At 40.7% G+C, this 12,573-nt stretch overlaps 1 protein-coding gene across 1 annotated transcript in view; it reads left to right on the forward strand.

Moving 5' to 3' along the window:
* sass6 (SAS-6 centriolar assembly protein) overlaps positions 1-12,048 on the forward strand; it is a 15,096-nt gene extending 3,048 nt beyond the window's left edge. The window contains exons 4-17 of the mRNA XM_072660824.1: positions 293-397; positions 832-1,003; positions 2,862-2,939; positions 3,028-3,147; positions 5,495-5,686; positions 5,938-6,132; positions 6,215-6,304; positions 7,244-7,423; positions 7,503-7,584; positions 7,835-7,953; positions 8,775-8,918; positions 9,094-9,194; positions 10,002-10,096; positions 10,765-12,048. Of these exons, the coding sequence (XP_072516925.1) occupies positions 293-397; positions 832-1,003; positions 2,862-2,939; positions 3,028-3,147; positions 5,495-5,686; positions 5,938-6,132; positions 6,215-6,304; positions 7,244-7,423; positions 7,503-7,584; positions 7,835-7,953; positions 8,775-8,918; positions 9,094-9,194; positions 10,002-10,096; positions 10,765-10,844 (1,753 nt within the window). The 3' untranslated portion in view covers positions 10,845-12,048. The remainder of the gene's footprint in view (positions 1-292; positions 398-831; positions 1,004-2,861; positions 2,940-3,027; positions 3,148-5,494; positions 5,687-5,937; positions 6,133-6,214; positions 6,305-7,243; positions 7,424-7,502; positions 7,585-7,834; positions 7,954-8,774; positions 8,919-9,093; positions 9,195-10,001; positions 10,097-10,764) is intronic.
* Positions 12,049-12,573: the final 525 nt, after the last annotated feature.

Consider the following 12,573-nt stretch of genomic DNA (forward strand, 5'->3'; position numbering starts at 1 on the left):
CAATGAGCATTGCAATGTGAATTGTGCAGGGTGCAAGATAGGGTCCAGTGTCTATATTGGTGTAATTATTTGAAATTTTCCCGCTAATGTTCAGCTATGTCCTTCAGTCACTTTTAGATTTTTTAATAGCAAAATAATAAATAAAGAATTTTTTCAATTAAGTTTTTGTAAAATTTCCTGTCGCTTTGACTTAAATAATCATGGAGACCCATACACTCCTAAAATGATTCAATATTATGATTATTATTATTATTTTCTGCTCTGTAATGAAATGTTCTCCTTTTCCCTACAGTTTAAAAGTCCAGCAGGGTCTGCTGATAGACTTCACCTCCTTTCCTCAGAAGTTCATAGACCTGTTAGAGCAGTGTATCTCTGAGCAGGACAGAGAAAACCCAAGGTAAGGATTCCCAATATCCCCTGTTTCTCTACTTTTGATAATGTGGGGAATAAGTGGATGGGTAGGACGTGAACATGGTCTTCTCACGATTACTGACACAATAATCTTCACCTTAATGAAACTAGAGTAGAAAATAGAAAAACATTGTTATTGGCATTCCTTTAGATCCTGTGTATCAGCTAAGCATCAGTAAGTGTCTACATGCTCATTTTAGTGCATGAAGAGACTGCATGTATGGTTTCTAATTTATTTACTAAAAATAAAGTGATGATAATGTAAATAACATATATAACTAAAGGTCATATATAAACAAATAAAAAGTGGTGTTCTTTTGGATCCTCTTAAAGGTTCATTAATTTGGGATGTTTTCTTCATACAAGTCTTAACATGAACCACTTTTTAAAATGTTATTTATTTATTTATTTTAATTTCAGGTTCTTGCTGCAGCTCTCCTCCACCTCCTCTGCATTAGACCACAGCCCTGCAAATCTTAATATAGTGGAGACTAATGCGTTCAAACACCTCACGCACCTGTCTCTGAAACTGCTTCCTGGCTCGGATGTTGAAATAAAGAAGTACTTGGCCACCTGTTTGGCCACAGTGAAGGTACGGTAGATCATGAGCTTCATCCAGCGTTTTTACCGTGTTCTGAATGTTTAGAGAATCTCATTACTTAGAAAGATACATAGGCAAGTTTTCTGAACTTCACCATCTGATTGTTGATTGCCTGATAGATGTGAATTGGGCAGCCTAGGTGCAGCAGAGCTGTAAAACAGTTCGTTTACGGTTTACCTTATCAATAAATAAGCAATGATTATTTGGCAGTTTGCATAATGGTAGTACATTTGAATTCTCCTGCTGCTATCTCTTGAAGAGTTGATGGAGTCAGATGGACACACGCATGCATACGTTTACATTAAGGGCGTATAGCACAAGTGCTTCACTGTCTAATCAGAAAATACCCTTTGCTAGTTTGTATAGACTAGGATCCAAAGATGCCTTGATAAGCCTTGATACTATTAAATACAAAAGTCAGTATGGAGACCACAATGCTCAACACTACACTTTGCACAAGCACAGCGATTCGGACACCCGCTCAGACACCTAGGGGAAGTTTGTTCCACCACTTCTGTGCCAGTATAGAAAAAAAGTCTGGATGCTTGTCTTCCGTGAATCTTAAGGGATGGCGGGTCGAGTCGAACCGTACTTGAAGCTCGAACTTTATCCAGTACAGTTGGACTCTGGTATGAATTATTGTTGTGATGAAGTCAATCATTAATCTGATAGCTTGTCTACTCGTCAGGCTATTTTTTAAAAACGTTGTTTTTATTAATTGTTAACAATGTACAGCAATGAAGCAAAGCAGGGCAGGTCAAAGGTCTACAAGCTTATCAAGTTCATCTTGGGGAAAGTGAAATGCTTGGCATCATAAGCATCAAAAAGCAGTCAGGTTACATTCCACTCTGTGCATCGTTTACATCCATAATTGTCCTCTGTCCTCTCAGGTCTTCATAATCCAAAACTTGCATTTGTACAAGGCCAGGGTGCTTTAAGGAGGTGAAACACTCCTCTGTCTGTGAAAGGAAAGTGAAAGTAAGAAGTAAAGAGGAATCCTTTGAGACTGAGATCAGATTTCCAGTTGTTCCAGCATGTCTGCACGAAAAAATAATAATTCCAGTCTAAATTTCCTGAACTATATCTACCATCTCAGAAATTGTTCAGGGTTCTTTGCCTAGTTACTGTTATTTTTTTTTACTACAGCTTCTATTTGTAACAAATCTATGGTGATTGCAGTGATCAAAAGCTGATCAGTACCAAGAGCCCTTCGAGCTTCAAGTGTTGCTTAGCCTAACCTACCATTCTTTAAGCTCCAAGGAAAAACAAGTATCCAGACCTTTTTTCTGTCCCGGCACCAAGGTGGGACAGTTTTTCTGTCCCGGCACCAAGGTGGCACCCTGGGTGTCCGAACGGGTGGGTCAGTAACTTCAAGTCTTCAGGCGCCAGCTGTAAACCCATCTCTTCCAAGAGTACTTGGGCAGAGTGTAGTGTATTTTGAGTATTGTGGGCTCCATACTAACTTTTGTATTTGGCAGTGTCTAAGCTTAGAGGGATCTTTTGGATCCTAGTCTATACAAACTAGCTAAGGGTATTTTCTGAGGAAACAGTGAAGCACTAGAAGTAGATATCGTCAGTGTAATCTGTCCCTTTTTTTATCCTGTTGGTACATTTCCCAAACAACTTACCTAAGCAACTTGATGGTTAAACAAGGTGCCGGACAGCTGGACCTGGTCATTCTATAAAGTCTGGGTTTTTAAAGCATTTAGTTCCTGGAATTCAAAAAATGTCTGAATGCACTCCTGGCAAAGCACTGTAGACAGTATAGAGCAGTATATGCTGGAGAATAGAGCTACATTGGGAACTGGCTACGGCTGACAAATAACCTAAAATGAACGTTCTTCTACAGGAAGAAAGGGAGCAGCTACAACAGAGGCTGAGGAAAACTGAAGAGGATCTGTCCAGGCAGCTGAGTTATGCACAGCAGGTGCAGCTGTTGGCGCCTTTTACTCAAATACAGACAAAAATAAAAATATACAAATTATGCTCCTGTCTGAATGACCATTTTCTTTTAGACGTTGTCTGAAAAGAGCCGGGAGCTGGACAAACTGCGGTCAGAATGGACCTCCCAGACGACCTCTCTGTCTACCAGACACACACAAGATCTCACAACAGAGCGAGAAAAAGCTCTTGAGGTAACAACGGCAAATATGAGACCTTTTTTTTTTGGTCATGTAAATGTACTCTTGAGTGGTTTCATGTCCTGTGATTCTCAACCCCCATTTGTTGTCCCTGCAAGCTTTGGCCTCATTCAGACTGGTCACTATCAGTAGGTACTCAATCAACCCACTGCTTTACTGATTAATACACTAATCAAGGGCCTGACTATTGAACAAACTATACACAAAGGTGTCAAAAGAATTGACATCCATTCCTCAGGTAGAAGTGAGTGGAGATACTAGGGTTTAAAAAGACTTCTATAGAAGCTGAAGTATCAACTTAAGCTTTTTACTCCAGTAAAAGTGTACTGGTTTCAAAACTACTTAAAGTAGAAAAGTAAAAGTAATGAATAGAAAATAAAGGCCAAAGGCTTAGGCCGCGCCACAGGGGTCTATAGTGCACTACCCCACCTCACCAAAAACACATTTACAAGCCATAATGAGGAGAATGTTCTATTAAAATGTTCATGTTGGAAATGTTGGGCTGCACTAGGCCGCCTGTTACCCAGGCATGTTATTAATAAGCTTTATTGGAATGTAAATGTGGGGCTTTGTCGGGACGTTTCACTTGAGTCTCTGCCACGGACGTCTTCATACTAGACGGCATATGTCTGTTGTGTGCTTGCTGGAGAGTGATGGGACGTGTGCAGGTGCGATGGGTCGCTTACAAACCAATAGGGAGGCAGAATGGTGTATGTTTATACTTCTCATCCAATCACAATCAAACTCACACTTTCTGGATGGAGAGATTTATCTGGATAGTTTTTTTTTTCTGTTTAATTTTTTTTGAAGAATGGCGAGCAGGAATGAAAACGAAGGGAAATGAAATGGGAGTAACAAGGCTATTTATTTATTTATTTTTTAAATGTAAGGAGTAGAAAGTTAAATTGCGTTTAAATGTAAAGAGTAGAAGTAAAAAGTCAGCTGAGAAATAATTACTAAGTATAAATAACTGAACGTTTTACTTAAGTAAGGTAACAAAGTATTTGTACTATATTACTTGAGACCTCTGACTGTACATGATCTTTTAGATTACTGTATAAAGATGTGAACACACTAGGCATCACTGCTGATTCTTTAAGGAGCTTTATTTTGGTTGCTTCTATCATGGAAACCTAAAATTTCCCTGTTTCAAAACACACAGTTCACTCCTCTAGTCAGTTCAGTCCATATGTGCACACTAAGCTGCAAAACAGCCTCCTTGCCAATTCAACCACAAATTCGCCCTGCCCATTCACACTCCAGTCCTCAGGAGTGTTTCAGCTCCGAGTGCTTTTTAATTGAGGCACAAAATAGGGCAGCCAATCAGAACAGAAACGGCTTGTTTTTCATTCTAAAGGATGAAATTTAATGCTTCAAATAAGAGATGGAAGGATCTGTCTGCTATCTATCAGTGTCGGCCGAATTCCAGCCCAAATATGCGATGGGCAGTAGCTGATAATTTAGCTGACCCTGACAGTTGGTCAGATCATATGATCCATATTATGATGCAAGTTGCTGCAGCGTTGAGCGAGGACCCTTTGTCTCAGAACGCAACATACCCTTATTCATCCGCTAGATGGCAATATGTGTCCCACTCACGGCTACAGAAACCCAGAAGCCGGTGTTAGATCCAATACAAAAATTGTTGGATACATTCAGCATTTGGAGTGGATTTTAATACCCTTAAATGGATCGTTCAGCCTGGTACAGCAATTATCAGCGGAGTATCCGCTTGTTAAAACTGCTAATGATTCACTGCTCCGCAATGCAGTTCTGTATGGGAGTTTACTGACTCTCTCAGTGGGTGTTCGGAGATGGACAGCGTTATAAATGTGGTTGATTCTTAAAAGTAAAATACGTTTCATTTTGAGAAACATTGACATAACGGAAGCTCTGCACCATGGTGCATTTCCAAGTTTGCCTGGAATCATTAACGTGGCATCCCTCCCCGTCCACGGTATCGGTGGTCAACCAATTATACTGAAAGACGATCAGCAATCAGAATCGGCCCCAAAAACACTGGTTGGTCCAATTCTGCTTTAAATGGTTCTTTGAGCGATGCCATAGAAGAACCACTTTTGGTATTTTGAGGAATGGAGTGCAAGAGCAAGTAAAGAACTTTGACACTTCACCAAGTGAAGGTTCTTTGGACCCGAAATAGGTTCTCACTCTAAATGAAACATGACCCTTTTTGAAGAATAAAGTCGCACAAACATTGTAAGTGAAGCTCAAGGAAAATTATTTAAATGTAAGAGAAATATATGATCTAAGTAATCTAGACTGTTGTGTGAATGTGTCTGTGTGTGTCTGTGTGTGTCTGTGTGTGTGTGTGTGTGTGTAGGTTCAGACGAGGCTACAGCAGCAGAATGATCAGCTGCGGCGAGAGCTGGAGGCGGCCCACCAGAGGAGCACCCAGCAGCTTCAGGCCAGGCTCTCTGAACTGGAGTCCTCCAACAGGGAGCTCACAGAGAAGAAATACAAGAGCGACTCCACCATCCGAGACCTGAAGGCCAAAGTGCTCGGCCTGGAGGAGGTGAGCTTGGCTGCAAAACGATGACTTTGTAGGAGAAGGAGAAATTCCTGTTGGTTATCATGAAATGCTTTTACACTGTAAGGATGTGGCAGAAACTGTATAAAATGTTTTTATAGCTTTTTTTAAAGATATACTAAAATATAATATATATATAATTTGATTAAATTTAATTTGATCTAATTTAATTTGACTAATTTGATCAAATACGGAATATAATATTTTGTATTTTGACTGTGTGTGTGTGTGAACAGGAGTCACAGAGGGCGAAGCAGCAAGTCATTTCACTTAGAAGAGAAAACGGCACCCTCGACACAGAGTGCCATGACAAGGAGCGGCTAATTAACCAGCTGCAGACACGAGTGGCTGTCCTTGAGCAGGAAATCAAAGACAAAGACCAGCTCGTGCTCCGAACCAAGGAGGTGCTCGAGGCCACACAGCAACAAAAGGTGATGCATTCTGAACTGGAGGAAGTCTTGGCTGTTTTTCCCCCGGCTGTATTAACATTGTATTCTTTTGTTGCCCAAACAGAATTCGGTTGAAGGAACTTCTGAAAGTAAACAGCTTCAGATTGGAAAGTTGGAAGCTACTGTGAAATCTTTGTCTGAGGAGCTTATCAAGGTTTGTGTGGGAGTTTGGACAAAAAACTTCTTAATTTGTCAGCATTATTAAAACTAACTCTAAAATTTGTAGTCCTTAAGATTTTTTTTTTCATTTGAATTAAATTTGAATTAGCAGTTGTCTAAAGCCTAATATTTTAATTCTAAAAACAGAGTGGCCTGGTAGGTTTTCATGGGAGTTTTCCTGGACATGTCACATCTTTACGTACTTACGCCACATGGACAGCCTCAGCACCATTTACTGGTTAACTGAGCATCCACAGTGCTGATAATGGCACGGATACTCTTGTCTTCATCTGCCTGTTCACCTTCTGTCCAACCAGTGAAAATGACTAATGTAAACCTGCAAAGTTCAGATTCATCCGCTCTGAAAGGAGACCTCCGTACTCTTCTGCAAACTTGATGCAACTACACATTCTCACCAGAGAAGCCTCTAAATCCCCCAAATGTACAGAGTATCACTTTAAACGAACACTAAGTGATATTCTGTCTGTTTTTTTGCTGGCATTTTGCTGGCATGTAAGCATTTGGTAACATGATGTTACCATGTTATGTGTCCATATTTCTGCATATGTTAATATTAGTTTTAATCATCTTATAGCAGCAACCATGTAAGTCAGAGCTTAATTAGTCTAAAAGTATGCATACAGTTCTTATAAACTAAATAAATAAATAAATCGTCTACTTTATGGTGCATCCATTGCTGAAAGATCAGCATTGACTAATAGAAAGGACGCCCTGGAGCAGCTGCACAAGAGCCTGAGGTCACCATGCCTAATGCCAAGTCCCTAAAACCCATCAGCATTGGGCTTCTGTGGTGTTTTTAATTCAGAGATAATCATTAGCTGATAATCATTAGCTGATGCTGAGCAGTTTGTAAGTATTTCCATGTGCAAGTAGAGGTAAATTTGACTAACTGACACTTAAATTCCTCTGTCAGGCGAATGGCATCATTAAGAAGCTTCAGGGTGATCTAAAGGCACTGGTCGGAAAGATAAAAGTGAAGAACACTGTGACTGTGTCTCAGGAGAAGGTCCTGCAGGAGACCACGGAAAGGCTGCAGAGAGAACAGCGAGAACTGCAGGAAACCCAGCAAAAACTGCGTCTCCGGGAGGAGGAGGTGACCAACAACTAGCAGACCTGCACACAAGAGTTCTGTGTCATCGTGTCTGTGTCTGACCTTTCTTTTTGTTCTTTAGGTCTCAAAACTAAAGGAGCAACTGGAAGCTACGGTTCAGAAATTAGACGAGAGCCGGGAGGTGTTAAAAACAAATGAAAATGGTGTGTGGGTGTGTTTTAGTTTTCTTTAGGAAACAAAAGGAGTCCTGCATACTGTTGGTAGTTTCCAAACTCTGCCTGACGTTTGATCTCCCCAGTTGGAGTGAGGCTTTGAGCTGACCATCAGTGTGCAGATCTTTAGTAGGTCTGCTGTCTTGGCCTTGGCACCTGTGCTGGATGTGTGTCTGTGTTTTTCGTGCAAGCCTCAGTGAGCTTCACTCCATTGTTCACTGTTGTTGTTTGAATTCCTTAGTGATAACGTGGCTGAATAAGCAGCTGAATGAGAACCAGTTGTCCAGGAAGCAGGAGCCAGTGGGCGTGTTCGACACGCCACAAACCGCTGCAGGTTTGAGGCTGGGAACTCACAATATGGTAACTGTTTGACTCCTTTAAGCATGTTTTATGCTGGTTGAATCTAATGGCATAAAACATTTTCTGACAATATTCCTATTTGTAGAAGTTGTTTTAGCTTTAGTACTGCATGCTTTGATTGTTTTACACAAGTAATTCATTCTAATCCCTTTTTGAACTGGGCTAGCTTTACCTGGGGTACAAAATCAGTGGTTTTATCATTTTAATCTGCTTCGAATTTGTAGTTTCTACAGTCTGACCGCACCAATTGTGGAGTGATTGTAATCCAGTATGAATTTGGATGTGTCATGGCTAGGGTCTGGCAGAAGGTAGTGGAAACTGGAGCGAATTTAATACAGTATGAATTTAAAAATGTAACTTGTACAGTCTGACTGACTAAATACTTTACACTGTCGATTCATGCTGGATTAAAATCACTCAATTAGTGTCAGACAGTAATAATTGTCTTTTTTAAACACACTATGAATCTCAAGTGTGTATAGTTGTTGCAGTCCGGCTGTGGTAGATTGTAATGAAGATGGACTGAAATCCAGTATGAATCTAGATGTGGATACGTAGTTGTTGCAGTCTGATTGTAATAACTGTGGTAAATGGTGTAAATGTGGTAATCTTCTGTAATTGGCTGAACTCTGAGGTTATTGTTATTGAGCGAGTCCTGTGGTGAAACATCTGGGCTATTAATTACAACCAGTCAAATAAAAATTTAATAAATAAATAATAAAAAAAGAAATTCCACCTCCGGTAAAGCTAATCCAGCTCCAGCAGGGCTTTAGTTGACCTCACTTTAGCTGAAGTTGTGTGTCTGCTCTGTTCTTTTGTAGCTTGATAGTAAAAGTTTCCCCTCCTTGGGCCAGCCGTACCCTGTAACTTCCACCTTAAACTCCAAACACTCGTTTCCTCTGTCGAGTCTGAGCACTGGACCCCGCTCGGTTCTGACTCTCCACAACCAGAACACAGCACACAAGGCAGGCTCTTACTCTTTCTGTCCTATAATCTGTTTATCATACTGTTCCTTATCCTCTCAGAGCTTCGTTGTTGACCTAGTCGACTCCTTGACCTTCTGTCAGAGTGAAGGAATGGGAGGGTCAGTTGTTCTGTTTTCTTCATGGGTTTGTTTTGTTCTTTATTCGGACGGTTCAGGTCCAGTTTAACCCGATGTTATCCAAACCCATCGCGTCTCCTGTGGAGGTGGGGAATGGAAGCCTCACAGTGCAGCAGCATCAGAACTCCAATAAAGAGAAGTAAGAATTTGGTTTCCCAACCTTCCTTCCTAATATGCATTGAAATATTTTCTTTATTAAAACTGAGAAATCAATATCGTGTTTTTCTTTGTTTGTTTTTCTTTTGTATAATAATAATAACAATATTATGATTATAATTGTAATAATAATTAATACTCATTGGTGTTGCACCGTATCAGTATCAGTATAGGCTCCAATACTGGCACTTGTGCACCTTATCAGTATTGGCAGTAGGGAGCACCAATACCATGAAGCTTACTGACTTAACACCACCGTGACCCAGACCGGGATAAGGAGGTGAAACGGTGAAAGTGTAGACATGCATATTTTGTGAGGCCGTGCATATTTTTTTCTGCTCAGTGGACAGCTTGTGGTTTATCACATGTGGTGCTCTAAAAGTAGCTCAAACATCTGAGCTGTGAGAAATTGCTTGTGACGTTCACTCTCCTGAATGAAGCAGCAAGACGTGCTGCGCTTGGCTGCGTCTCAATACGAACAGGAACCTTTCTTTCCTGTCTGCTTTGCTTGGTTTTGCCTGATCTGTAGATCATATTCTCTGTAAATATGGGCAGACCTCTCTAGGAGGCAGATCCACAGATCCGGCAACCCGATTGAAGGTTCTTTCCAGGTTCCCTTGTTTTAACCATTCAGCCCTCCTCTCACTTCTCTGGGATGAAACTGTCCGGTTAGCGTTGCGTTGGATGTGGCCTTTTTGTTCTGGAATTCAAACCTGGACACAAGCTGCTTGTCCTCCTGTCAGGTGTGTTCTTCTTACATGTCCTTTTACACACTTTCCCTTCTATTTAGTGGTGAGTCTCTTGGATTGGATTCAAAATACTTTGAGAGACGAGATGACAGCATTCCCCTGCGCGGCCTCCTACCCAGCATGCATTTAAATAAAGGTAAGTGTAAGGGATAGATCCCCTAACCTTCTGGTCCCAAGCCTGGTTTGAAATTAGTGGCATTTACATTTATGATTTAAGATCCTCTGTTTACAGCCATTGCACCACAAAATTTGGCCTCAGAATTGAACCTGTCCTGACAGTGGGCAGTGAGCACACCTATACCTGGGGTGGTGGGCAGCCACCACCATGTCTGTTGTGCTTATGTGCACCTCATCTGCCAATGTGCAGGAAGGTAAAAGTGCTGTTCCTTCAGACCCCTCTGCCCCCACTTTCTTTCCTGCCAGCCTAATGAATGAAAATGGCAACCTTGTGGCCCCAAGCCTGGTTCTCTAATCTTTTGACCCCTGCTGCCAATCATTAGCACTGAACAAGGACAAGACTGAAATGAGGTCAGCTCAAAAAACATGATATAATATGTGGTGTGTGTGTAGCAGTCAGCATTTTTTGGGTGCGGAGGTGGCTGCCTACTGCTCCAGGTGTGTGTTCTCGCTGCCCATGGTAGCAAGAGTGTCGGAATGAGGTAAATGTGGTGGCTAAATTTCATTGCACTGCTGTCTAATGGCCATAAAGGATGATCTTAATCTTGATCTCGATATTGAGATAAAATAAGAATAACAGGGTCTTTTATTATTTAAAAGGCACTCTGTCTCTCTCTCTTTCTGTAGACGTCACTAAGCCCTCTTTAAACCTGGGTGGAGTGAAACCTGTACTTCAGTCTGCACCTTCAGCGTATTTCCCTGGATGACCCACACCAGGCCTGTTATTAGGAGCTCTTATTTGCCACCAGCTGATCCTCATGAGAGTGTCCCACGTTGGAGAGGCCTTTACACAGACACCTCTACATCCACATTGTTGTTACCCTTGTGTGTGTTGTGTGTTTCAGTATGTTGTGCTTTTCAAATATTTATTAAAACACTGATTTTTAACCCTTTATTCATTTGCAGCTCAGTTGTTTTGCACAGTTGTGGGAGACTGTGTTTCAATGTGACTTCAGTAGACGGGCATGTGTGGGGAAATGCTTATTTGTATGGTGCTAAATTTATTATTTTCTTCTTCCCTCCAAGTGTTACATTCACACAATGACTGAGCCTTAAGACCTATAACCTGGTTGTCTATGGATAAACCATTGGACAGAGGAATTTCTCTGGCCAACTTATGAATTGAATTCTGGTGCATTGTCTGTTTCGCCTCTCCTTATGCAAAATATTACCTTACTACTTTCTCAGTGTTTGTTTCAAAAGCATCTTGAAATAATTACATAGTTCAACAGACACCAGACCTTTGACTGGGAATGGTTTACATCTATGTAGTACTGATGTTGTGGGAAATAGGGATGTATTATTGCAGAATACCAAATCAAGTCTTGAGAAGTCAAATCATTAAAAAAAAGAAAAATATTAAGAAAACAAGCCTATATTCAAGTCAAGAGTTTCCTGTCAGGAACAGACAAAGAGAACCGTAAACCTGGGGTGTTTTGACTGGTTGGATCTCCACACGCTTAAATCTAAAGGTGCTCCAAAGGGTTCTTTGAGCAATGCCATAGAGCCATGGTCTTCAGGTCTGGACCTTGAATCCAGGTTCCAGTCCTTGGTTGGTGTGGCACAACATGAAGAACCACTTTTGGTTCCTTAAAGAACAAAGTTTATAATACGTTGTTACCAAATGTAAAAGTTCTTCTCACTCGCATCCCTTACACACACTGTTCTTTATGGAATCACTCCAAGAGCTCTTTGAATGAGTGTGTGGAGGAGATTTTGTGAGAAATCTTTCATTATTACAGAGACTGAAGTGACGGCTTGTTTTATCTACATTAGAACGAAGGTGTGAAGTTGCGGTGCTTCGTTATGGAAAGTTGTATATAATGGAGAACCTGAGTGTCCTGATGAATTGTGTAAATACACTTCTGCGTTTGGACTGACTGATTTAATAAACTGTTTTTCTGAAGACCATCTCCTGCACTAGTCCATTTATTCATACATAGCAACATGAAATAGTTATAGTTCAGTCAGATGTATTCCTCATTCAAAGCTTTTCAGATGTGAGCTGTTGGGAGTCTGTTTACATTTACTATTTGACCTTCTGACCAGCTATTGAAATTGATATTTAAAATGTATCTCTCACAGCGGTTTTAAGCCATTTAAAAACCAACACAAAATTGTTTAACCTCTTATACCCTTGAGTTGCCTTTCAATTAACTTCCAAGTCATTTTCTCATTTCTGCCAAACCGGAATAATTGTTCACAAGGCAGGAATATGCCCCTGAACAGGGATTCAGTCCCTCTCAAGGGTGGAAATAACCATTTAATATAATTTATTGTTCGTTATCTAGCAATTACAGTTAATTCTGATATGCGGAGGTCTCAAAAACTCATGTTGGACTGTGATTGGCTAAGCAGGCTAAGACGAGGACACTGTCTTGAGAATTCCAGGGTCACACTTAAATATACATACATACACATTATTAAATTATATAA

The sequence above is a fragment of the Salminus brasiliensis genome, chromosome 17 (assembly GCF_030463535.1).
Source record: "Salminus brasiliensis chromosome 17, fSalBra1.hap2, whole genome shotgun sequence".
Classification (NCBI taxonomy): Eukaryota; Metazoa; Chordata; class Actinopteri; order Characiformes; family Bryconidae; genus Salminus; species Salminus brasiliensis.